Source organism: Pteronotus mesoamericanus, unplaced genomic scaffold (assembly GCF_021234165.1).
Source record: "Pteronotus mesoamericanus isolate MK-2021 breed Mesoamerican mustached bat unplaced genomic scaffold, CSHL_Meso_final contig_173, whole genome shotgun sequence".
Classification (NCBI taxonomy): domain Eukaryota; kingdom Metazoa; phylum Chordata; class Mammalia; order Chiroptera; family Mormoopidae; genus Pteronotus; species Pteronotus mesoamericanus.
The window spans coordinates 15,533,089-15,560,933 of record NW_026555072.1 but is presented as its reverse complement, the minus strand read 5'-3'; the positions used below and the strand labels follow the sequence as shown (position 1 = coordinate 15,560,933).

At 36.7% G+C, this 27,845-nt stretch overlaps 2 protein-coding genes across 3 annotated transcripts in view; one reads left to right on the top strand and one right to left on the bottom strand.

Annotated features, from left to right (window-relative positions):
- Positions 1–27,845, bottom strand: part of DMD (dystrophin) — a 1,878,371-nt gene that overhangs the window by 1,815,788 nt on the left and 34,738 nt on the right. The window lies entirely within an intron of this gene.
- On the top strand, positions 15,428–16,105 carry LOC129065022 (ferritin heavy chain-like). Its single transcript, XM_054566311.1, has one exon. It carries the CDS (start codon positions 15,428–15,430, stop codon positions 16,103–16,105), a length of 678 nt encoding a protein of 225 aa, XP_054422286.1.

The following is a 27,845-nucleotide window of genomic DNA, read 5'->3' as shown; positions in this document are numbered from 1 at the left end:
TCGTGCAGAGATTTTTGGCCAAATATCAAATCACCCAGGTGACTCAGCCTCCCTACAGCCCAGATTTGGTGCCCTGCGACTTCTGGCTTTCCCCAAAACTAAACTCAATTTTAAAAGGGAAGAGATTTCAGACTGTCAATAGGATTCAGGAAAATACAATGGGGCAAAGGATGGCGATTGGGAGAGCTGTGTGAGGTCCTAAGGTGCCTACTTTGAAGGGGACTGAGGCATCATTGTCTTATGTACAACATTTCTTGTATCTGTATCTTCTTCAATAAATGTTTCTATTTTTCATAGTACACACCTGGATACATTCTGGACAGATGATAGATAGATAGATAGATAGATAGATAGATAGATAGATAGATACACACACATATATATACATATATAATATATACTGTGGAAAAATATGTACATGCTAAATAGAGAAATGAAAATACAGAGATTATATATATCTGTATTAAATTATATGGAACCCCACTGAAGATTTTTATATGTGGAATATACTAGTTACTTAGTAATTCTCTGTAAGAGAGAGGTAAGTTCACACACAGAAAGCCACTACAATATACTATTGTAACACAAAGAAGGTATTTCTGTTAAACATATTGTCATTTTATGGTCTTTTCAAAAATGTTAAAAGCTGCTTCATCCAGCAACCATATTACTATCATAACTGATCAGAAAATCTACTCTCTTTCTTTTCCTCAAATATATAGTCACTTAAAGCAAATGTACAGAAAAAACATTAGCATATAGTTTAGAAATTAATGGAAATGAAAAAACAACAACCTATTGAGAAGACAGAAGGTAGTGCATTAGAAAAATCTGCACGTTACAGCAAGGGAATAATCTTAGCAGTTTTTTAAATTAGTTCTATATTGTTTCAATTAACAAATGTAGACACTATTGCATTCATCATGTACAGTTAATTCACATATAAACCTTTTTGGTTATAAATCATTTATATTTCAGAGAAAAGAATATGTGGTCGAAATGACTGTATTTCCTACAAGAGACACTAATTCTGTTGCTATTTACTATCTTAAAACCATATAATTTTTAAAAAAGTAATACAATATTACAGACTAAAAAAATTTTGAAACTGAAACAAAAAAACCTGAGTTGATACAATATGATTAAAATATAGTAAGAATAATTGGTGTATAGAGGAATTTTGCTAAAGCTGTATGATACATTAATACTCCTTTACCTTTGTTGAAAAATTAAATTCAATCCATCAGTTTTGCATCAGGCAAGACTCATCTATAGTCTTGATTATTTATATCCACAGGAATCTCTAAAAGGCAGCATAGGTAATTTCAATCTCTTTTAATGGATGAAAAAGAGCTGCAGAAAGGCACAAAAATCTTCAGTATTTAGTAGGTCATTTGACACAAACAATGTGTCTGATTGATAAAAAGAAAAGGTAATCTTGATGTACTGCTCTTTCTGGTTAGTTTATTTCTAAAGCTAAAGCCAAGAAATTGTCTAAATAGCAGTTGTGTTATTTTCATTCAATCTATGTCTTTCAAGCATTCTATCTTTTAAAAAAATTTAGGTTTCCTTTGAGCATTAGTAACTTGAGAAGGAAAGAAAAAAAAATCTTTCAGAAACACGTGGTCTTCCCTGACTGTACTTTCCCCCTTAAATCTTGCTGCCAATTGCATTGACTTTTCTTTGTAGGAGTTTCTTTGTGTTTGTATTTGTTTCTTATAAACTGCTTAGAATATGGTCAAAGACAAGCCCATATTACAATCCAATTTTCATTTCTAAGAAGATACTGGAATTGCTTATATAGATTTTAAAAGGATATATTTCCTAACCTTTCACTTACCACAAGAAAGTGAAAAAAATGACATTCTTATTTTAAGGGATTTAATTATATATGTTTATCCATGTGAATTTTTTCATCTAATTTAACAAAATTATCAGAGACATGGCTTGATTTTACATCATGTCCTTACTCCAGAAATACAATTCAAAAACAGACTGGCCCTGACTGGTGTAGCTCAGCTGGTTGAATGTCATCCCACAAAATGAAAGGGCGTTGGTTCAATTCCCAGTCAGGGCATATGCCTGGGTTGAGGGCCTGGTCCCCTCTTGGGGCATTAGTGAGGCAATCGGTTGATGTTTCACACATTGATGTTTCCTTCTATTTCTCCCTCCCTTGCCCCTCTCTAAAAAAAATAAATACAAACTGTAAAAAAACTGACTTTGATTTTTGCTTATTTTCTGCAATAAAAATTCTCCCTATAGTTTCCCATATCTCTACCCTGTTTTAGGGTCAGTAACAACAATTTCCACTTTGTTATTACTTTCATGATTGTAATACCTCTCCTTTTCTAAAAAATAAATGCCTTTATAATTTGGAGAGCAAAGATCTTGTGTTTGTTTTACACCTTCCCCTTCAGTTTACTCAAGCTATTAATAATCTTTACAACACCAATCTTTGTTGCAATTTAGAGATGGACTAGGTTTATAAGCATTTCATATCCAGATACCACCACAGGAAACCCGGCTCTTAAAGAAAAGTGTAGCCTCTTGGAATGAATGCCGTCCTCCAAACCTTTCAGCCTCTCTGTAACATCAATTAAACACCTGGTGAATAAATACGCGAATGCACTACCAATTTGCAAAGAAGGATTCATGACCGGTGGCAGAATATTTTAATATTTTTATTTTTTTCCCTTTCTATATAAGGTTTTCTGCAACATCAGGGCTTAACTGAAGGAATTACAATGATAAAGTTAACAGCAAGCATCCACTGTGTTTTAGAAAGCAAAGAATGTGTAGGCTTATCAAACTGGAAGGAATCCCTTCTCATTTCCTAGCATTCCAAAAAACTGTCCATCAGAGCCTCGGTGGAAGAGGAGGCCATTTCTTTTCATGCTCTTTATTAAATGGACATTTTTCCTAATGGGCAGAAAACCTAAGGAGTATACGTACATCGCTGTCAGAGTATGCTCTGGTGGCTAAGACTTCCCATCTCAAGAAATAGCTCCACCAGGGATCGAATATTTTAGGACTTTGATAATTCAAAAATGAAAAAAAAATAGGGTAGTGTAGTTAATGAGCTTACATGGAACTTCCATGCATATGGTATAGGCTAAACAGGATTATAGAAGAGTTGCGTTTAGCCTTAAACAATGGCACAAAGATTAACTGTGGGAGATTATACTTTTGAGATCAATAAAGCAGCCAGATTTTTTTTAAGGGAGGGGAAAGATGGATATTTTAAAATCGATGAATATAAATAATATAATTTTGGTGATAGAGAAATGAAAATACACAGAGAATTGCCTATTTAGCACGTACCTATTTATTCCCACAGTATATCTTAATATGCCTTAATCTGTCCCTTTCAAGCCACAGTGTAACTCAGCAAATACCCAATAAGAAATCTAGTGAGATGAGGCACTTCTCTAAGTGCAAGAAGGATACTGTGAGGCACAATCAAATGCCTTAGTGGTACTGGCCTGAGGCACAAATCAGAACTTTTGGATACTTTCAAGGAATTATTACTTCCTTTTTTAAGTCTTTTGAAGTTATTACTTTAATGACATGTAATATGATAAAAAATACATACAAGTGATAGCCAGTGGAAAAGTAGCTCTGGCAGTTAAACACTTTTTATAGGTAAATTAACATTGAAATTCCTTTCCATGGTATATTAGTTTTGGGGGACTGCTGTAACGAACTAGGTAATTAAAGCAACAGAAACTTATTCCCTCACAGAGCGGGCGGCTAGAAATCCAGAATCAAGATTTTGGCCTGTTGAGAGGGCCATGCTCGCTGACAGCTGTAGGAGAGAATCTGTTCATGTCTTTCTCTTAGCTTCCAGTATGGCCAGCAATGCTTGGCATGTGTCCGTGTTCCTCCGCTTGTAGACACCTCGCTCATGTCTCTGCTTTTGTTTCTCACATCATTCTTCCTCTGTCTCCTCTGTATGTCTTCTCCTCTTATAAGGGCACTAGTCACTTTAGATGAAGGGACCAGAATAGTACCACTTTAAATAATTACATCGGCAACAACCCTGTTTCCAAACAAGGTCACATTTTTGAAGGTCTAAGAAGGACATGAATTTTGTAGGTGCACTTTGCAACCCAGTACTTAGGGTAATGCAGTCCTCGATAAACTGGCTCTTACCCATCTCTCAATTTTCAACCCCACCTCCCACTCTCATGTCCATCTTAGCCAGAAAGCAAAACATATTTATTGAATGAAAAGCCGTACCTAGCTGATAAAAGTATAGAGAGAACAAAGAGTAAACAGGTATGGATTTGCTGGACAGAAGGAGAGGTCATGTTGAAGTAGAAAGCTCTAAAAGTTCAGAGAAATCAAATGCAACTCATTGAAATCAAGCATCACCATGATAATAAAATCTCATTACCTTTTGACCTCACACAAAATGACGGCCTGTGCACTTCTGTGCTGACCACTGACAATGCTTGCATTTACATGTAGAATACTGTATGTTTATTTCACGCTTTAAGTGCTCTGTGGTGCATTAGTTTTTGCTTGTCTCATGTATCCTGCAGCTCTCTAGCCTTTGAGCTTAGCAGTGTGCCGACCAGAGGAACTGGAGGGATTTAGCGAGTCTGAAATAGATGCCCAGCATGGGCAGCTTCATCAGAAACCTGCTGCGCCTCTGGTTTCTAGCCAAGTTCTTGCTTTGGTCTTTAGGACTCATTCTCTGACTTGTACTCCAGTAAGTTGTTTTCCTCTTTAGTCCTCTCAGGCCTGAACTCCTAACTGGGAAGAGTCCTTTTGACTTCTGGATTTTACCTTCCTAGACCACCACTCTCAACCTCTATTGGCTATTGTGCTATAAGAGATAACTGACACTTTGCTCTATGTATTCATGCTACCCACCATCCCAAAGCCTAAGGTGTCCATCAACCTCTCTAGAATATCAGCTATATCTACCTATTACCTGTTACGAAACATACCTGTTGGTGATCAAAGTAGCATAACCCCCACCCCTACCCCCAGTTGCTCAAACCTGGTGCCCCAGGGCCCCAAGAATTGACCTATCCCTGGTCTATCGAGTTCCTAGAACTCAGTCATCATTCGCTCGCTCTGTGCATAAACCAAACTCCACTGAAATCACATTCATTTGCCTAGGACTCTCATTTCTCAATCAAACTGACATTTTAAATGTCAGATGAATTATGGTATATCACTTGAGCGATCAGGACAACATTCTCCCTTAGATTTAGGAGATGAATTATCTACTTATGTCAATATTTTAAAATACTGCAGGAAGCAAGTGTCAAAAGTATGTAAATTAGTGATAAATTTACCACTTCAATATCCCATATGCGTAAAATATAGAAGTCACTTTTCCAATAAAGCTCACTCTTCAATAACTTATTATAACAACCTAAATTGATAGTTACCATTCACGAGGCACCCACCATATATGAAACATTTTACAAATATTATCTCTATATTTATAACACTCTTATTATTCCCACTTCACACACTCAGGTTCAGTGAGGTTCTGTAACTTTTTCAACATTACAATGAGAACTGTCTGAGCTTCTTATTCTGAATAAGCAGCACCTCACTGGGTGTTACAGATAGAATGCTTGTATCCCTGCAGCCTTCATATGTTGAAACCTAATCCTCACACAACAGTGTTTGGAGGTGGGGCCGTTGCGAGGTGAGGGAGTCACGAGGGCAGAGACTTTGTGAATGGGATGAGTGCCCTTATAAGACACCCCAAAACATTCTCTTCCATCACATGAGGACCATGAGACAAAAGATAGCTGTCTGTGAACTAAGAAGCAGGGTCTCATCAGACACCGAAGCAGCCAGTACCTTAATCTCAGAGTCTCCAGCCTCCAGAACTGTAAGAAATAAGATTCTGTTGTTTTAAGCCACCCACGCTATGGTATTTTGTTATTTCGACTCAAATGGACCAAAGAGTAGGTTTGCTCTGCCTCCCTGCCACCCGGTTCCGTACTTGTTTTATATTACAGTTTAAAAAATAAAATCAACTTTTTACCTATTTAGTGTTCATACTTCACATGTTTAGCTTCCCAGATCCCTTTCTTATCTCTGAGACTGATGATGAGTCTGACCAACAATGGTCCCAAGCCCACCACTGGGGACGGAGGGGCAGGCCTGCGAAAGCAGTGACTCCACGCAAGCAGCTCTTTCACGGTCAGATTAAGTCGGCCAGCTTCTCTGACTTTCGCATAAATTTAACTTTTCCACCCATGCCCTCTTTGGGCTGACGTGGTTAGTAGGGTCTCTGACCTCCTCCTTTCCAATTCTACTTTCCCAACTCTAGATTCCATATTAAAACCTTATTACTGCCACGGCCTTTGAAATATCTTTTATGCTTTGACTGAACCATTCACTTCTGATTCCTGAAAAAAGTTTTAACTTCTGTGCATATCACCTTCATGATCTTCTTTTGATTAAACATTGACAACAATGACAAGGACAGACGCACCTCTAGGCTATCAGGCACCTTTGGAGAATTTGAGAGAAGGTGATCAAACCCCTGTCCGAGGTGTCATTGGCAAACATGTTCTCCCATATGGTTGATTCCCTTTTCATTTTGCTGATGTTTTCTTTAGCCATGAAGAAGCTTTTTAATTTGATGTAGTCCCATTTGTTTATTCTTTCCTTTATATCCCATGCCCTAGGAGAAATATCAATGAAGATATTGCTGCGTGGGCTAGCTGACATTTTACTTCCTTTGCTTTCCTTTAGGATTTCATGGTGTCACAACTTATATTTAAGTCTTCTATTTATCTTGAGTTTATTCTGGTGTTGGTGGTTGAGTTTCATTTTTTTTTTTGCATGTACATGCCCAGATCTCGCAGCACCATTTATTGAAGAGGCTATTTTTACTCCATTTTATGCTCCTGCCCCCTTTGTCGAGTGTTAATTGACCACAGAGGCATGGATTTATTTCTGGGATCTCTATTCTGTTCCATTGATTCATGTGTCTGTTCTTATGCCAGTACCAGACTGTTATGATTACAAATATATAGAGAACTCATACGACTCAACACCAAGAAGACGAACAATCCAATTAAAAAATGGGCAAAGGACCTGAACAGACACTTCTCTAAGGAGGACATACACGGGGCCCAGAGACATATGAAAGGATGCTCAGCATCACTAGCCATCAGAGAGATGCAAATTAAAACCACAAGGAGATACCACTTCACACCAGTCAGAATGGCCATCCTAAACAAATCTACAAACAACAAGTGCTGGCCAGGATGCGGAGAAAAGGGAACCCTGGTGCACTGTTGGTGGGAATGTAGACCGGTGCAGCCACTGTGGAAAACACTATGGAGTTTACTCAAAAAACTAAAAATGGAACTGCCTTTTGATCCAGCAATTCCACCGCTGGGATTATACCCCGAGAATCCTGAAACACCAATTCAAAAGAACCTAGGCACCCCTTTGTTCATAGCAGCACTATTTACAACAGCCAAGTGCTGCAAACAGCCCAAGTGCCCATTAGTAAATGAGTGGATGAAAAACCTGTGGTACATTTACACAATGGAATACTACGCAGCAGAGAGAAAGAAGGAACTCCTACCCTTCAAGAAAGCATGGATGGAATTGGAGAGCATTATGCTAAGTGAAATAGGCCAGATGGCAAAAGACAAATGCCATATGACCTCACCTATAAATGGAACCTAAGGCATCAGTGACCAGAGGGGAGGAGGGAGAAGGGTCATGGGGGGAAAGAAGGGAAAGGGTCTAGGCAAGGAACGTGTATAAAGAACCCATGGACATGGACAACAGGGTGGGGGTTGACTGAGAGAGGGGTGTGTGGGTGGGGCAGGGGAGAGAAATAGGGGAGAAATTGGGAGAACTATAATTGAACAACAATAAAAAAATAGAGAAAATTCCCATAACTTAAAAAAAAAGAAAGAAAAGAAAAGGTACCCACCAGGGTACACTCAGCTACTACGGCCAGTCTGATCACGGATTATACCTTTATGTGAAGGAAGGCCCTGCTTCTTCAGTAGTAGTGCCTGCAGCTCCATGAGAGGGAGCATTACTTGGATGCTTTTATGAAAGGCTGAATTTCAGCTTCATCTCTTCACCTGCTTCTCCCCAGGGCCTCCCAGCCAAGCATGCCTGGGCTTTGAAAAACAGCACAACAGTATAAAGCATCCTTGACCACAGACCATTATAACATACAAACAAACAAATGTGGTAAGAAAAACTCAAATTCAGAAATCTCTTATACAAAATTCAAAGAGGATGCCAAAGTCCTGCAGTGATCTGAAAGTATGATCTTTTGAAGAAGACCCTAAATATAGTCCCAAGGTATGACCCCATTTATTAAGGGGAGCTTTTCCTCTCAAATGAAGTTTAGTAGATAGCAAGAGGTTACTATCTCCAACAAACAGCACTCTTTCTGTGAAATCTAGATGACAACATTTGTCTTGCCTGCCAGTGAGAATCTAATAATAAACCCACAGGGATGGTAGATTTTTAGTAAACTTTAAGGGAGTATAATAAAATTTAAAGTCAAAACTGAGAATTTTTATATTTTTTCCCCATGTTGAGAATGGAACGATAGAAATGAATTAAATTCCCAATCTTGATGTTAAAGATTCTCTTTTATTCTAATACTTTATCACACTGAAATGTTGTAACAGATTTGATATTACAGAATACTTTGCACTGCCATAGCATTTTATTGCTTATAAAGCATTTCACATATCTCAGCTAATATTTAAGCAAGACCTCAAAGGGAAAATTACTGACCTCATCCTACGAATACAAATTTGAGCCTTGGTGTATTTAAATAACCTTCCTAAGAGCAACACAGAACTTTGACTTTATCAACTGACCACATCACTGACTTCATTTATTAAGCACCGTTCTAAGGGCATAATGTATGATGGCTCTTTTAATCCTCAACAATCCTACAAGGTTTAGGTACTATTATTTTCCCCATTTTATGGAACCATAAATTGAGGACCTGAGAAGTTAACTCACTTGTCTAAAGTCAAATGCCCAGGGAGAATAAAACTGCTTCCTATTGATGACTACCTATTTCACCTAAAACGCTTTATATACGTTGTCTTATATAAGTATCTTAGTAACCAGAGAATGATACATCTATTGCCATTTTATCATTGAGAAATCTGAGGTTAAGAAGGTTAACAAGGTAACCAGGCTTAAATGACTAATGAATGACAACCAGACTTCAAGCTGTTCCCAAAATATGTATCCCTCCCACGATACCCTTTAATCCGTCATTGTCAGATCATACTATTCCTCCTTTTCATCTCACCAAACCTATCCTGGACTCGATGTCTACTATTAATATGGCCAAGCATGGAGAGAATTTATCTGACAAGGCTTCGGTATTTATTCCTTTTCCATAATTTTTCCCAAAGTATCTTCCTTTGCTTCCTTACTCAACAACACTTACTCCTAGCACTCTTGTTATGCTGCCCTGAAGTTGTTCAGGTACTAAGTTATTTTCCATTCATATTTCCAAAATCAGCGTTCAAGTTTCTTGTCTCACCGTGGAGGAATTAGAGACGGAAATGGGCCTTGACATCCCAAGTGTCTGGATGGGACATCTAAAAGGGAGTGATCTGGGGCATGAGAGGTAAATAGGGAAGTTGTTGGGGGTATAGCAACTTTGGGAAACACATGGTTTTACAGTGTGAGAGTATGAGTTCCAATCCCACAGCTATAGCTACTAGATTTGGGACTTGTAAGTTGCAAAATTTCAGTCTTACATTACTCTTGGTAAGAGATAGGTTAAATAAAAACAAACCAAACCTTCCTGTCTCACAAGGTTTCGTAGAAAGTCCAATATGATAACTATGTAAGCAGTCTTTAAAATAATGAAGTGCCATTCAAATATCAAATACTATTTTAATAATTAGCATGTTATTAAATGATTAGGGAGCTTGGCTGTCAAGTATATGTTGAAATCAATGCAATAAAGGCTTTAGAGTAGAGTTAAGACATGATTCAAATATGTTTTAAGAGGAGTTCTCTTACAGGACACTTTGAAAGGGAAAGAAATAATTAGTAAGAAAATGGAGATGAAATCCTAGACTAGGATAATATCAATTAGAATATGAAAAAAGGGAATAGATGTTAGTAACAAGTCAAATGTGGAATTGACAAGAAACAGAAAGAAGAATATTTGAAACTGACTAAAAGATTTTGGGTCTGAGGGACTAGAAGAGTCAGGGCACCATAGTCAGAATAGTGGGAGCAAATCAGGACAAAAAACCCCAAAACCCAGGAATCAGAAAACAAACAAAAAAACATTGTTTGGTTTTGAATACTTTTAGAGCCATGACCAAAAAAATAAAGGGTATTATTCTATGTTGACTAAATCTAAGCCACTTAGCCCTCTGTTTTTATGCTGCTTTTTGGCATTTTCAAATTCTCACTCATTTAACTTTCTGTAAATTTTTCACTGCTTATATGTCATGTGTTTGTGCTCCAAAACTTTTTAGTACCATAATAATAAGTTTCACTGCTCCCAAGAATGACCTACAATATTTGGTTATTATTTGTTGTGTTAGTCTAGCAACAGTATAAACTATTGATTGAAGTTTGACATTTTAAAAAATCTCTAATAAACTGAAAGAAAGTCCAATTCTGTTGGAACTCTGCAGTGCACAGAAGGCAACAGATGTTTCCATCTTCCCTGGGCTGCACTTAATATGTATTCAAAAATATACAATTTTAAAGGGAACCCATAACATTCCTTTTTAAAAAAAAAATTTGTTTTACTGTTGTTCAAGTACGGTTGCCTCCATTTGCCCCCCACCGCTCTCCCCACCTCACCCACCCCACCTCCCATCCTCAATCCTACCCCCCATTGGCTTTGTCTACGGGCCCTTTATACCTGCTCCCTGATAAGCCTTCCCCTTCTTTCCCCGCGCCCCCCGTTATGCCCCTCCTCCCTTCCCTCTGGTCACTGCGTTTGTTCTTCATTTCTGTGTCTCTGGTTCTATTTTGCTCGCTTGTTTGTTTTGTTGATTAGGTTCCACTTAAAGGTGAGATCGTATGGTATTTGTCTTTCACAGCCTGGCTTATTTCACTGACTACCTTCCCATAAAACTTTGCGATTTGTCAGACCACTAACAGACATGAAAATGATGGAACAAGATCATCGTAGAATAGATGTTTATAAAAGCCCTCTTCAAAGAAGAGAACCTTTAAAAATGCGTACAGGTTTTAGGAGAAATGTGCTTGTATTGCATCGCCCCCATTGTTCATAATGATAAGGGGATCATGTAATTTAAAGAGTGATGTAGTGAAGGTTAAAAGAAAAGTTCTTCAAAGTAAAAACATTCTTAACTTCCAAAGTACAAAGTGCAGATCAACCCACTCATGTGTTTTCCAAGATAAAAACTGAGAAAGTTGTTGTCAAGTTCTCATGAGCCTCTGCTACCCACAGCCAATCTGTTGCTACACGTCGTAAGTTCTTTTTTGTTGTATTGCATATCTTAATAACTTTTTTCTTCGTTTGCCAAAATGAAACCCATATGCCTTCCCACCCCCCACATGGTTCTCCAGCAAAGACTGTATCTACTATTCCTGCTTATTTTTACATATTGAATTTTCATACAATAATTCAAAAGTCATATTGTCTCTTGAAAGTGACAAATTATTAGAGAATAAGGTTGATTCATGCCCTTAAGGATTGTTAAAGTAAATGAAGTTAAGACCAAGTAGTCTGCACACGCACCCACAAGTGGTCAGTTGATGCACAAAGCAATTTTCTCACAAAAGTAGGAAAAGACACGTGCAAAATTCATTTGCACCTGCTAGAAAAAAAATATTCTAAATTTAAAGAAACCTGGTTATTTCTAAGCTTTAAACTATCTTTGGAAACTTTGTAATTTAAGTTTCATTTACTTGGTAAAGATAGGACTTTAATTGAAATCATCGGTCTTTATCCTTTACCAATTTAGAGATCAATAAATTCACCTTTCGATGACCGATAATAAGGATGCATGATAAAAACCTAGTGATACAGTGGTTTGTAAACCAGCCCCCGGCTTATTTTCTAAAAACCAACAAGCAGAGTTACAGAAGTATCATGTATCTGTAACTTAGAGGTATAAACTCTTTTTAGGGGTAATTATCACTGTACTATTTTCACAGTATACCTTTATCAGGTATCAAAAATAAGGTCGATTAGGTCAGAAGATAAAAGGCCTAATTAATAATTTGCAGGGCTCGAATGCAAACCTTATGTGCTAAACTGTTCTGTCACAACAGGGTCCGCAGATACTCAGAATCTTGCCCTTTTTCTTCTCCTGGGCTTGACAGCAAAGCATGCCTAATAGATCATTGCACTTGCCTACCGAGTCCAGATGGGCTCTTCTCAACATTTCAGTTCAAGAAGATATTACCAATTAATTAGAGTTGGCACTTGAGGTTACTCTTTGTTTTGCTTTCTTTCCTTTTTCCTTTTTGGCTCCCAGACCTTGCTACATGAAAAACACATTAAATATCTTTTTAATGTGGTATTAGGAAATTTCGAGAAATGATGGCTTAAATCCGCAAATTTTGAGCTCTAAGGAAATTAAGCTCAGGGACTAAATTTGCATTTCATTAGTAATGTATAGTTTTCTGCTTCATCCTAATGAACTCACTGGATTTGATAAGTAATTCTCAAGACAGCATGTCCTTAGCATCCCAGCAAACCCACAGAACTTCTGTTCCTCCTCCTACATGTCAGTTTGGGTTTCAGCATTCCATGATAAAACTCACAATTTTCTTTCTGTGATACAAGTTCATAATTGGAGGTGTGAATAACAAGTTCGGGGGAAAATTCCTTCAACTTCTGCAACAGAAACAGATCCCCTTTGATTTCTGTCTAGTTTTAGAACAAGAACATCCATCAATGACTATATTTGGGGTTTGAGAAAATGTTAACAGTGCGGGAACAATGCTAGCCACCTTCTTGTAGCATTTTTGATTATGCATGTCTATCTTTAGTAACTGTGATTCATAACTATTAACCAAATGATGAATAATTCCAACTATCCCACCTGAATTAGACAGAGATACATTTAGACTATAAACAAGAAAAGGAAGTATGAAGAAGATGCAGTTAGAGAAAGGTAAAGAATAAAGTTTGGGAATGAAATATTTCTCGACTGAGGGACAATATAGGATCACAATACATCTATGTTCTTTTTTGAACCTCATTTCCTCTAGATAGTTACTTACAAAAACATGCTAAAATAACTACCAGAGAACAGTATGGAGACTATAGTTAATAATACTGTATTGCATATATGAAAGTTGCTGAGAGTATACCTTAAAACTTTTCATCACATGGAAAAAAAATGTTGGAACACATTATGGTGACAGATGATAATTAGACTTATTGTGGTGAGCGTTTTGCCATATATGCAAATTGAATCATTATGTTGGACACCTAAAAATAACATAGTGTTGTACGAGGTCTGTCCAGAAAGTATCCCTCCATGTACTATGAAAAATTGAGACATTTATTGAAGATGATACAAGATACAAGAAATGTTACACATAGGACACGGATGCCTCAGTCCCCTTCAAAGAAGGCACCTTGGGACCTCACACAGTTTTCCCAGTCGCCATCAGCTGTCCCATCATATTTTCCTGAATCTCATCAATGGTCTGAAATCTCCTCCCTTTCAAAGGTGATTTTAGTTTTGGGAAAAGCCAGAAGTCACAGGGCAGAAAATCTGGGCTGTAGAGGGGCTGAGTCACCTGGGTGATTTCATGTTTGGCCAAAAAACTCTGCACAAGACATGACACATGAATGGGTGAGTTGTCATGATGAAGCTGCCAATCACCAGCTGCCCACAGCTGTGGCCTTCTGAGTCATCCAAATAGTCTCCATGGAGGAATGTCCAAGCTTAATGCAAAATGTGAAGCAGACTCGTTCCGTTCAGTCATTTTGAATGTGATGGCCACACAGCACACACGCTCACTCAACCGTGTCTACCACCCCCACTGACAAGTACAGTGAAGTCATCATTGTTCACACATGCGCATTCCAGTCCACTCTCCTTGGCTGCCAGGTGACATCACGCAAACCATTCTCATTATATTAACAATGGCTTGACTTTTTCCAGACAGACCTCATATATCTCAAAAAACACCTAAAATAAGTACCTGAACAAAATGAGTAATGAAAAAACAAGAAAAGGGAAGATTTGGTAATTAGCAAAGCTGTTTCATGCATAGAAAATAGAATAAAGGTAGTCATAGCAAGAGAAGAAAACAAAAGCATCAAGTAAAAAGAGTAATGAAAAGAAAACGCACAGGACAGGATGATATGGTGTGAAAAGTCAAGCCGAAAAAGCTGCAGCATTGCAGAAATTGAGGATAAGATAAACTCTGAGGTTTTGATTTATAGGAAGAAAGGAAGGTAACTGAAAGTGATTAATGGCGTTGTTTTAGCAACAGAATAGGAGATTAAGGGCAGCTTTCTGAACTGACTGGAAAGGATGGTGAAGGAATGTAAGATGCTTAGTGTCTGAATCGGGAGACGGTTAAGATACCGGGCAAGAGAGATCTCAGCAGTGGACTCCAGATTTTAAAAATGCGATGGAGTGATTGATATAGACTAGATAGTCTGGATGTTAGAAGGAAACAAATCATTACATTATTATTAACAGTCATCACTGAGAAAGGGAAAGGAATAATTTAACAGGAAAGATAAGTTTGGGGGAAATTAAAAATGAAATAGGATGTATGAGAAATGAGAGATTAGCAGAGGATATTTCTTTAAAAAAATGGAGGTAAATTTGTAAATATTTCCCATTACAAATAGAGCTTACTCTTAAAGTACATGAAAACTTCTAATAAAACAACAGAGCATAATTTCTTCTATATGAAGTCAATCCAAATTCTAAATTTTGAAAACACAGGCTTATTTTGATTTATGAAGTTTTCAGGTCACCATTTTATTAAAACTTTCAGCGAATTTACCTTCCATCTTCTTAGGTTTTATGGAATATGTATCTAGAAAAGTGTGTTCCCCGGTTTGTACATTCATGTTTCATTCCTTATTTTTTTGAATTTTTATAAGAGTTTATTTGAGCCAAATTGATGACATATGCCAGGGAGCAAGCCCTTGCAAGATCTCAACTGCTCCCCATTTCTGTCTCTTTTAAATAAATTGCCCTCTTCTATGCTTTCTCCTCTTTTCAGTTCAAATGTACTATAGTGCGAAGAACCTTGGAACAGAACTCTTTGCTGACAGTCTTCACTGAGAGTCGCTGTGGTTTCCTGCTTTCAACAGTGTTTGAACAAACCTGGCTCTCCACCCCCATCCCAGGCAGCCTCCCAGATCCATCCTGCCACCTCCTCACAGAGCCCCGTGGATGGCCCAAGGTCCCTGCCACTGCTCCAGTGCTGTGAAGCCTCTGGTTCTCAGCTGCCTATCATGACGACTGTGTCCACCTTACAGGTGTGCCACAATTGCCACCAGGACTCACAGGCCGCTGTCAACTGCCAGATCAACCTGGAGCTCTATGCTTCCTATGTCTACCTCTCCACGTCTTACTACTTTGACGGCGGAGATGTGGCTTTGCAGAACTTTGGCAAATATTTTCTTCACCAATCTCATGAGGAGAGGGATCATGCTGAGAAACTGATGAAGTTGCAGAACTACAGAGGTGGCCAAATCTTCCTTCAGGATATCAAGACACCAGACCGTGATGGCTGGGAGAGTGGGCTGAATGCAATGGCGTGTGCATTGCACTTGGGAAAAAAGTGTGAATCAGTCACTACAGGACTTTCCCAAACTGGCACTGATAAAAATGTCCCTCGTTTGTGTGACTTTATTGAGACTCACTCCCTGGATGAACAGGCGAAATCCGTCAAAGCACTGGGTGACCACGTTGCCAGCTTGCGCAGGCTGGGGGCCCCTGAGTCTGGCATGGCAGTGGATCCCTTTGACAAGCATGCTTTGTCAAAGAGACAGTCCAGAGAGCTCAGCCTCATGGTCCCTTCCCACAGCCACAGGGCACTTCCCTGGTCACCAGAGCAGTACGTGCTTGTCAAAGTGACCTTCACCTTTTCTATAACTTGTACCAAATCATCCATGTATGTCTCTCATTAGTAGCATTCCTTCAAATAAAGTAATTTGATAACCCCTGGGGGAAAAAAAACCTCTTCGCTGGGCTTTATTATTATATTTATTTTATTTATTTATTGCACACACTCAAATAAAGTATATATATAAATATAGTTGTGTGTATACACATATATTCATTGGGTGAACTCAGACAAGTCACTGAAACATTCTAGGCTGCGTTTTACTATTCCTTCAAATAAAAAGATTAATTTCTACTCAAATAAATGAGGAATGTTATTAATGGAATATTAGCACATTGGAAAGTGGTTTAAAGAAGAAAAAGCACCAACACCAACCATCCATTATTCACTGATCTGCTTATCTATTCCACAAATTAAGTACCCACTGTGGACCAGGTTTTGCCTTGGTTCTGGGATTGCATCTGTGAATGGGACTAACATCTCTGCCCTCCTATCAGGTATTGGCAATATTAACAAATGACATTTCTGAGAGGTCTGGAGCCTTCTTACTGTGATAGGAAACAATGCTTAAATACTTTCTGCTGAAAGACATTAAAAATGCTATGAGGGCTGAGAGATAATCCAAATTACTGTCTTTTGTTCGTTTTGCTTTCCTATTGTAACTCTTCTATGGCTTTTAATGTCGATGAAATAACTTAATCTTAGATCTTCCTCACTGCCCAGCTTCAGGGAGCACCACTACCATTGAGTATAACGTGAATGGAGTGCCCTTGAATTTCTGTGCTGAGTTGCTCTAATTGATATTCTTCAATTTGGTTAATAACACTGTAAAATATCCTCAACTTTATATTTTAAAACAAATTGAGACTTACAGGAAAGTTTACAAAATTGAATCCTGCATTCTCATACATCTCTCATCCAGAAACACTTTTTTAACTTCATCTTAAATACAATTTCTTTTTTGTCTGTATTTTAGGGACAATTTCTACTCAGAAGAATAACTGTATAATGAAAACCTGTTTAAATGTGCTTCGCTTGCACAAGTAATTTTGGGATAAAGTTGGAGTATAGTGAACTAAGATTGTTTACTTATTATACAGAGTGGGCAAAAGTAGATTTACAGTTGTGAGCATGTGAAACACACAGTTAATAAAGCTATTGTAGTAATCATAACCTGCATGTCTTTTTTCATGTGAACAACTGTAGACCCTCTTTTGCTCATTCTTGTATTTATCTTCAAGCACAGGGGACCAAAATTTCTCCTAGAAGCACCATGTATGGAAATAGCAGAGCCAAAGAGTTGGACTTGGAAACAAGATGGGTCAGGGTTGGTTTTCATTTACCACTTATGAGTGGTGTGACCTGGAGCATGTTCACTGATCATCCAGTGTCTTAATTTCTCTGCCTGTAAAGTGAGAATAATATTGTGTATCTTTTAAAGGTTTTCTGAGGATTAAATGAATTCATATTTACAAGAGCTTAGAACAGCGTCTGGCACAAAGCAAGCACCAATTCTGGCTTGATATAAATAATTTGACAGGCAAACAAATAGCACTCATTCTGTTTTGTAATGTGAGACCAGGGCTACACTGAAACTCTAAAATAATAAGATTGAGAGGGGAAAAGGAGCATGTTTATACGTGTGCTTAGGTATATAAATGTTTTATGTCTAACTTTTCAGGGTTCCATGAAATGTAGTGATGTGAAATTGATTAAGTCAGGCTACACTTATGGTTAAAGGCAAACATACATACAATGTGGCAGTTACTGTCAAAATATTATTGAATAGAAATATGAATAACTTTATTCACTGAGTATTTTTTAATATGAAAAGGAATTTAGGGACCCTGGAACACTTACTTTTGACCTTCATTTCTCACTTTATGGTACTGTAGAGGACTCAGGTGTTTGGTTGATCTTTGGGTCAGAAGCCAGGCCCTGAATGTTGGATTTGAAGTCAAATCCCAGAAAGTTCTTAATATATAGTTCATTCTTATAATTTAAATTCAAGTAACTGAGGTCTTAAGAGCAGTTTAAATTGACTGTATTTGGAAACATCAAGGTAAGTAAACATGTTGGAGAGGAACAATGTGAGCCCTTTTGAGGAAGGCTAAACAGGTAAATGGAAGCTAGAAAAGAACCATGGAAAACAAAAATAATCAAAATTGCTGAAAAAGTTACAGGATCAAACATCATACATTGAGATGTATTGATAATGCCTTGAATGTGACAGGGGTCATTGAGCATTACTGATGGAAAAAAATTTTGATGGTAATGGAGACAAAAATCAATGGTAAGGCATGAAGGTAGGTCCTAAGTGAAATATAAACAATTTCTGGGCTGCGGATTTCAAATAAAAGGCAGTAGAGAAAAGGGGTTATTATATAAATGATAAAACTGGCAAAGACCACAGAAATGCCTGAATATTCTTTGAATTTCCAAATAAGATGGATTCTTCTCAACTCTCTGTAAGACATTTTTTTTTTCAGTCTCTATTGATTCTCTTGCATTCATAGAAAGGCTTTTGAACATTTGTTTTTCATTCGATCTACCTTTAACATTACTGGAGCCTCCTAATTACATAAATGCTTATATTATCTAATGAACAGAAAAAGCAAATCACCATTCATATCATTTCAGCTGAACTCAGGCTTGCTTAAAGCTCTCCCAGAATCCTAAATGCCATACATTTACAAAAATCAATGGCAAGAAAATGTAACTGTCAAGAAAACTGCTTTAGTTACTATTTACTGGAGTAAATTTACTGGACACTAGGGCCACTGAAACAATACAAGTACTCTCTATACCCTAAAGCTACCAATTTATTGATGGTGTTAACAATCTTTGGATGACAGTTTACTTTCCTTCTGAATTCGGTCTGCGGATCGCATTAAGTATATTTCTAAATAGCAACAAAAATGTCTAGATGAGAGTATAAACCAATTTCAAGTGTTCTCTTTGAAGGACTAAACAGACATGGGCACTTACTTCCAGGTGATGTCCAGATATCCTGATTAGAGATTAAAGTCAATTGTCAAGATTGATAGTATTAAGGGATCTGGCTTGAACTGTGATGCTGACTGAACATATTTTCCCAAAGTATGTTATTCATCATATGATTTATTTGCTTCTTATGATTTACCAATTACTGACATATGTGCCAATGAGTAATGAAAACTCTTGATGAATCCAGAATTTGGGGAGTCTGAAATAATACCAATAAGACAAAGTACAGACAAGGATCTCTGCCCTGACCCCCACGTAACCAATGTCTACTTAGCCAACATTTTAGATTAATAAACACTGCATTGCTTCTAGAAGGCCCACTGGCTAATGCCTAAGGTAAGATGGATTCATTCAGATAATACCGAATTCTCTGGTAGGCACAACGCAGGTTCTGTTCTCACTTGTTGAACATGTACCTGAGCCGATTTAATTAAGCCAGTTATAATTATTTTTATAGTTATATGAATTAAATAAAGATTATCAGCTGACAAATATAAGTTTCTCAAAGCAAAGGGCCTTGTAATCCCCAAATAATTAGAATCAATTCTACTCTATACTTACTGCTTAAAAACATGTAACTACAAAGTATTTTTGTTTATGCAAAAACTAACTTCAATGTTTTAGAAATAATAAATATGGTTACAAAAGAGATTCAAGTATTTGCCCAGACTAATGTAAAAATTTATTAAAAATAATAAAAATCTTTAGTTATTTATGCAGAAGGCATCACAGGTGTCCTTTAATTCTCATTCAAATATAAAGAAACTGAAACTGGAAATTATAGATTAAATTAGCTCCAGCCAATAGAAATATAATGCAAGCCATATGTGTAATTTTAAAATTTTAATATATAAATTTAAATATAAAATAGGTAAAATCAAGTTTAATGATATTTTTTGTTTAATCAAACATTCCACATTTTATTTCAATATAAAATTATTAATGACATATTTCCTCTTTCTTTATGCTAAGTCTTCAAATTCCAGTGTGTGTTTTACATTTACAGTGCATCTTAATTCATGCTAGGTACATTTCACATGCTCAGTAGCAAGTGTCTACCACATTGGCTGTCAGAGAAATAGACAATATGGATATGATTTATGTATGAGAGAGAAAAATGATGTACTTCATATCTGTGAATTTGTGTGGTAAGTGTGAAGTCTAGGTCAAAGTACATCCTGTTTTGCCTTTGGACATCCACCTGCTCCATCACGATTTGTTGAAAACGCTCTCCTTCCTCCATTGAACTGATCTTGCATCTTGGCAAAAAAATCAGTTGGGCAGACTGGCACGGGTCCATTTCCTGGTTCTTTACGCAGTCCCATTGACCTATATGTCTGTCCTCCTGCTAATATCACTAAGTCTTCATTTCCGTAGCTATAAAGTAAGTCTTAATATCAGGTAGTGTGATTACTCTAACTTTATGCTTCTTTTTCATAATTTTCATCTACTCTAGTGCCTGTGAATTTCCACCTAAATTTTGAAATAAAGTTTCTATGTCTACAAAGATTCTTGTTGGAGTTTTAATTAATTGTATTAAATCTATAGATCCAATTGAGAAGAAATGAGATCTTTACTATTCTGAGTATCCTAATCCATAACCAAGGTATGTCTTTCCATTTCTTTAGGGCTTTCATTTCTTCATCATTATTTTGTAAATTTCAACATATAAATCCTATACATATTTGGTTATGTGTATTCCTAACCTATGTAATCAATTTTCTTTGAAGTTAATGGTTTTGTGTGTTACATTTTAGTTTCTGCATGTTAATTTTTAGTATATGTAGTTGATTTCTGTATCACTAAAATTATTGTTAATAACTTTTAATAATAATATAAAAGTAAGTATTTGGAGTAATACTACAATGATTTCTTTTTTCAGAGTTTTTTAGTTACATTCAAATTTGCAATGGTTGTAGAGTTATTCAGGTAAGGTTTATTTCATCTTGCTTAAGTTTTGTAGTTTTGGGTTTCAAGAAATTGGTCCACTTCCAGGCAAAGTTGTTCATAGTATGTCCTTATTATCTTGTTACTGACTGCAGGTTCCATAGTTTCGTTCCTGATATTGGTGGTGTATGTCTCTGTGTTTTTATTTTTGTCAATGTTTCCGGAGTTTTATCAATAATACTGATTTTCTGAAGAACTTGAGGTGTTTCTGGAAAATCATATCTTTAAAGAAGGGCCAGGATTCAGTCATGTCAAGAAAATGGGATACAAATCCTTGAAGAAATTGAGAAGCTGCATTTTACATTTATGGCATCAAAGTGCACATTAGTGGATCGCTTCACTAATGAGTCACAGTTCTCCAGATTTTATTGTATATGCTTAGCAAATTTAATGATACTGAAATAACCTCTGTAATTTTGGAAAACCCAGAGCAGATGGATTGAGTAATTTCTCTTTAAATGATCTCCCTCAGATGTCTACATGTCTCAAAATGGAAATACAACAGGTGAGACCTGCTTATTGGGGAAGAGGAAGTGGTAGGAGAATTTATTTTGACCCACTCTCTCCTTTGTAATCTCTGGGGATTCAAGGGAAAAGTAGACGCAAGATATGTCTTAGATTTAATGTTAATGCTATGGTACAGCTGGGACTTGTCCTACATTTACTGAGAACTCTAATTTACGAAAACTAGATCCCAGCATTTTGAAAGCAGATTTGAGACCTCTAAAGCTATTTCTTTTACAGTTTTTTCCACTTTTGGTTACAGTCTATCATATTGTCCTGATTCTTTTTTTATCTCCGCACAAGTTATTCTTAATCTCTTGAAATCAACTGCTTTGATGCATGTGATTATGCCTCCACACACAGATTCTCCCAAATTCCCATCTTATATTTTTAGTAAATCATGGAAAATAATTAAGAAACAAGTTGTGTAATTTTCTGCTGAACTTTATCACATTAGAATAGTCAGATACACTTTTTCTGATAGAAATTTGTATTTTCTTTCATGAAAGAGAAGAGGAAGCAAGAACATAGTAGAAGGAAGAAATGACAAAAGGTAGTGGGGGAATGAAATAACATTTATGTAGTGCCTTTTATGTCGGCAATATGCTTTATACCAAACATAGATAAGGGAGATCATTCGGAACAAGGAGAAAGCATGGTTTGGTCCTCTCCATTCCGTCCCAAACACCTGCAGGTATGCCTATGCAACTCTGGTCTGTCCAACAGCTTAAAAGAATCAACTTCCCTGAAATACTATTGGGAGAGATTAGATTCCCAAGATAGTAGTAACTAGATCTTATTCAGTATTTTAACACTTTAGTAGCAAGTATTTCCTCAGAACCTACAAACATGATTAGTGTAAAGTTAGATTATGTTGACCATATAATATTAAATAGTACATGCACTTGCATACAAATAATGTTTTTTCTTCCAAAACAGAAAACTGAATATATAAAAAGAAGAAAGAGGTGACTGAGAGTATATACATTTAGATATTCATCATACGGTAGAACTGATCAACATCATTCTCCTTCAAAGGGGCTTCGGAAATTAGTAACTGAAGTATCATAAGTAACGAATATTATTCTTAAAGATAAAGATATTTAAGATTCAGTAAAGCCTCACATCACTATTAGTAAAACCATGTCAATCTAAACGTGATTTCAACACACTTTTGTTCCTGCAACACAGTCTATAAGTCAATTTAGTTATAGTTTTGTATAACTTGGTCTATAAGTTTACTTGGAGAAAAAGTTTTAACCTAAAGCCCAGAGATATTTGAATCTCCTAAAATATAAGCAAAACCTTTATGTGTATGTATATACCATTATCTGTGGTGTGAACTCAGTACTCACATTTGATTTTTAAAAAGATTAGTGGTCAAGTACTAATTAAAAAACACTAATTTATAGTTTTAAAATGAAATGTATTAAATACTAGCCAAATGGTTATAATGTGTATTTTGATCAAAAAGGTAATTGTTTGTTTTAATTCCATAGTCTTCCACTTGATAAACAGAAAGCTTAATGTCATTGTCTTGTGCCAAAAAAGGTACATAGATATGGTGGAGAATGAAAAACTACAGCTTATCTTCTCAATGGTAGAATTTGTGTATTCATCACTCTCGCTTTTTCTAGACATTAAAGTGAATAATCTTATCTCATAAACAGTAGCCCATTCATATCAGCTTAATAGAATACCAGCTGAGAATGATAAGCTTGATGAAATGATAACATTATTAGAAGCTGGAATTCTTAAAACTTGACAATCCAAGCAAGAGAATTAATATCAATAAACTATTCCAAAGAGTAAAGAAAAAGTCATGATTCATCATAGTCTATTTAGGTTTCTATTGTTATGTCTTATAGTACAATAACTTCAGATGATTCATACAGTTTGTTCTACATTCCAACAAATGATCACTGAGTGCTTAAGCTACAAAGTGCTAAAAATTCAAGACACGATGTTAGAAAATAAGAGGGCAGAAGAAAAAGAGCTATAGGGATGAATGATAATTAGCTCCTGTTTCTAAAGACCTTCAAACCTAGTTGTGGGAGAATCTATACATATAAAAATGATTGTACATATCTAATGAGATCATTAACAAAGAAATGACATTTTAAATTCCCAAATCCCTGTGGAATTGGGAGTGAGGAAATGACAGGGGCCCTCTCAGCTGACAATAACAGGAAAAACAAGAACAGGAGACATCTTACTCTTCTCAAAGGGACTGCTAACTGTTTTGAGAATTCCCTGTTAGGAGTGTGCATCTTTTTGGAACATGTGCAATGGTCAGAGAAAGAAGTGACTGAAGTAAGGGACAGTGATGAGGCGTGCTGGGTTTCTTAGGCATTTTGAGGAGCCAGAAAACTGAGAAAGAAATGTTATAATAAATGTTGCTATAGATTTTTATATCTGCTTCTATATTTTTGAGAAATTTAAGTACATGCTTACTTAATTTTCTTCTGACTATTGTTTGCCTGCATGTGACATCTGTCTAAAATAAGACCATGTGAGTGTCTAGATTTATGAAGCTTATGTTTGCATATATTAACAGTGCAGTGCAATAAGTAAATGAACAATGAAGATGAGCAGTTTCAGGGACAGAGATAGCAGTTTGTACTGGGACAGACAAGGAGGGCTTGAGTAAGCTCAGATATGAACTCAGATTAAGTTTCAAATCAGAAAAAAAAAATGATGGGTTGAATTTAGAGTAGGATTCAAATTTTTTTAAAAAAAGGGCAGTAAAGACAATCACTTAAATGATAACATAAAATTGACCAATTCCTGTCATGAAATTCATGCATGAAGTTCTGTCATGCTTATTGATCTGTCTTGAAAAAATAAAAGATAAAAAATAAACAATAGTAGCCAGAAGAATTATCAAGGTGCCACGCTTTGCGTGATGTGGCCTTGCCTTAACCATATCCCATTAGAAGCTAAATAAAGGAGCTGAGATATCTATTGCAACGTAATTATCCCAAATTGGCGCTACAAAGTGCCTTTGACAATTTTGATCCCTTGTAGGGCAGCTTACCTTTCTCACTATTAGCAGCCCATCCCCTCCATCCTATCCCCATCCCTAAATGCTATCAAGCATCCTATGGAGTTCTTTGAGGCTGCAGGCCTAGGTTTTGGGAGGAGTCATGAAGAAGATGAGGAATGCCCACCTTGTATATCAGAGATATTCCCTGTTGAGTCATCAGAACGATCAAAATACCCACCTAATAATGGGAGGAGAGGCTGAAATGAAATTGCGTTCCTCCCCTTCTTGTGGAAATTATGAGAACTTGGTTATTGCCGTGCAGGAGCAATAGAAGAGCATTTTTCCTACCGTGGGCTTTTGAAATCATTCTATGTGAATACAATGAATGATCCTTTAAAAAATTTGTTTTCAATTACAGTTCACATTCAGTATTATTTGGTATTAGTTCCAGGTGTACAGCATAGTGGTTAGGTAATCATATACTTTATAAAGTGTCCCCCCCCTGATTGTTTCCAGTACCCACCTGGCACCATACATAGTTATTACCAAATGAAGGAGCCTTGATTGTTGAAAGAGAAGAGCAGAGCAGTAGTTTAAGAAGAGCTTGACTGAGTACAGAAACCAAAATGCCTGACTGAAATTCAACCCATTAGGCTGATTTCCTCCTCCTACGGTGCTTAAGGCACTTGGCTGGTAATGCTGGGACTAAACCAAGGAGCAACAAATATTTCTTCCCTAGGGAGGGAGGAAAAGGAATCATTTATTGAGTACCTGCCATACGCTATGCACTTTATATTTATGTCATTCAATGCTCACAACAATATTATGATTTAGGAAATATTAGTTTCCCTTTATAGGAAAGAAGTACAATGAAGCGGAAACACCATGGAATTTAGAATCAGATATACTTGCGTTTGAATTATGGATTAGCCTTTTAATAGTTGTGAGAAAAACATTTCAAGTCTTTGAAACTCAGTTTTGTCATCGATCAAACAGGAAAACATTATCTTCTATTGTTAATGAACAAATACCAGTTCTGCTGTATTTAGCTTTCATATAAAAGGCATAAATATATGAAAAATTTCATATTTTATATACCACATATCGTTATTTTGCTGTGTATAATGCACACCCATGTTTTTGTGCACATTGTACATGGGATTATTATACCCATGGGGTGTAATCATTACACCCATGTATAATGCACATCCTTATTTTTCCCTCAAAGATGTGGGCAAAAAGTGTGCATTATACACGGCAAAATAGAGTATTATGTGACAGACGTTAATATATGCTAAGACTTTTCCATATGCTCTCTCAGGAAATCCTGATAGCAACGGGGTGAGGAGGACCCAGTTTTTCCCCAGTATTTTACAGGTGAGGAAACTAAAGCTCAGAGATATGGAGAAACCTGTCCATAGTCTTAAAAAGATTAAGTGGCAGAACTGGCATCAAGCATTTGATGCTATGATCCTAGGGAGACTTTTGCATAGGCATTTGAGGAAGAACTGAGAGTAACAACAGTAGTGGCTTACATTTAATGAGTACTTAAGTTATGCTAGACTCTAGTATAATCATTACTCCTTGAATCAACCCATTTATTTTATGCTCAGAATTTAGGCGAAAGGTACAGTGATTATCCTTATTTTGCAATCATGGAAAGTGAGATGCACCTCTATTCTGTAATAAACAAAGGGCAGAGTTAGAATTTGAACTGTAGACCCCTTCCCTACTCCTATATGCTGAGCTTGGGTCTCTTCTGCATTAACAGTTCTGAGGTCCTGGGTATGCCACTTAATACCTTGCAGGCTTCAGTTTCTTTATTCATGAGATGTTGGTGTGGATTGAATAATTTTAAGTGTGATGGAGATTAGAATTGTATTAGGTTATATTGGTAAACTCGACACACTTTCTATTTCATGCTGCTCACATATGCAGCTGTTCCAAAGCAGCCACCCTTCAAACTCTCATTTTGCTTCCACATTCAATCTTTTAAAATCAATCTTATTATGATTACTTTTTGGTCATTATCCATTCATCTATAACTTCCTGAACATCAGCTGGGAGCAAGGTGCAGCCTTCAATGTCGTGTGTCTCCATGCATAAAGATGAACTCTTTACCTAACCCACCTGGATTGTCAACCACTCAGCCCGGTTCCACACCCACCTGACCCCTTGCCAAGATTCTTGCATGTGAGTAATTTTATTACCTAGTCCAGTTTTGCAAGAGTCCGTGTCACACCCTGTTTCTGTTCAGCACTTTTTTTGTTCCGAGATTTCTAATCTGGAGGCTTCTATTTCTGAATTAGACCTGAACTAATTCAGGCTGTCAAGAGGTTTGTGTCCTGAAAATTCCCCTGAGTCAGAAGAACAAATATTTTGTATAAATAGAAACTCAGATAAAACAGGGTAGAGAGCTGATATAAATAAGAGGAGCCCGTCATTAGAAGTGTCCAGAAGATGCAGTTACCTACATGGGATTCTTGGCCTCACCAGAGAGCAGGGACCACAGGCATTCAGGCATTGAAAGATGAGTACAGAAGAGAGAGAGAGGGAGAGAGAGAGAGAGAGAGAGTATGTGTGAGAGAGAGAGAGAAAGAGAGAGAGAGAGAGAGAAATGTATTGGTGAAACAGCATTAATAATTTTATAATATTATAATTCGTTGATACATTCTCAAGCAAAAGGCTAGTTTTCCATTACTCTCTATGACCCATATCCAAAAATCTTTTGTCCTTAGATCACCTGCTTCTCCAACTCATATCAATAACCTAGCACCTCAAACTGAATTCCCAGTGTTATATCCTCCACACATACATAAACTTGCATGGTATCACATATATAAAGGCTCACGTAATTTTAATTGTCCTTTTCTACTACTCCATATGATTTCCCGACTTTGAACAGAGATATTTACAGAACCATGTAGAGGTTATCAAAGGAGGAATATACATTTTAATGGATCAATTTCAGGTAATGGCTACATGTTGAGCATTTGCTCTGTGCAGGTTGTTATGGCAAAACCTATGAGAGAGGTGTCACGCTCCAGAAGCTACCTGGTATACGCAGAGTACAGAATCACAGATACTTAAAACCAGAGGGAACCATGAGATTCCCAAAGGTAGAAAAATTAGGATAGAGACATGCAAATAAGGTTTCAAAAATGCCTCTAAACAGTTGTAACGATACAAAAATATCTCTCTTAGCCCTCCTTTTTAAGATAAAGGAAAAGTTCTAAGTTTATCTTACACTGAATGACAAGTATGTTTGGGTAATTTTGGTTTCTTATTAAGGCTAACGTATTTAATAAATAAATAATAAAAAAAATTAAAAAAAAATTTAAAAAAAAAGGCTCTGTCTTAG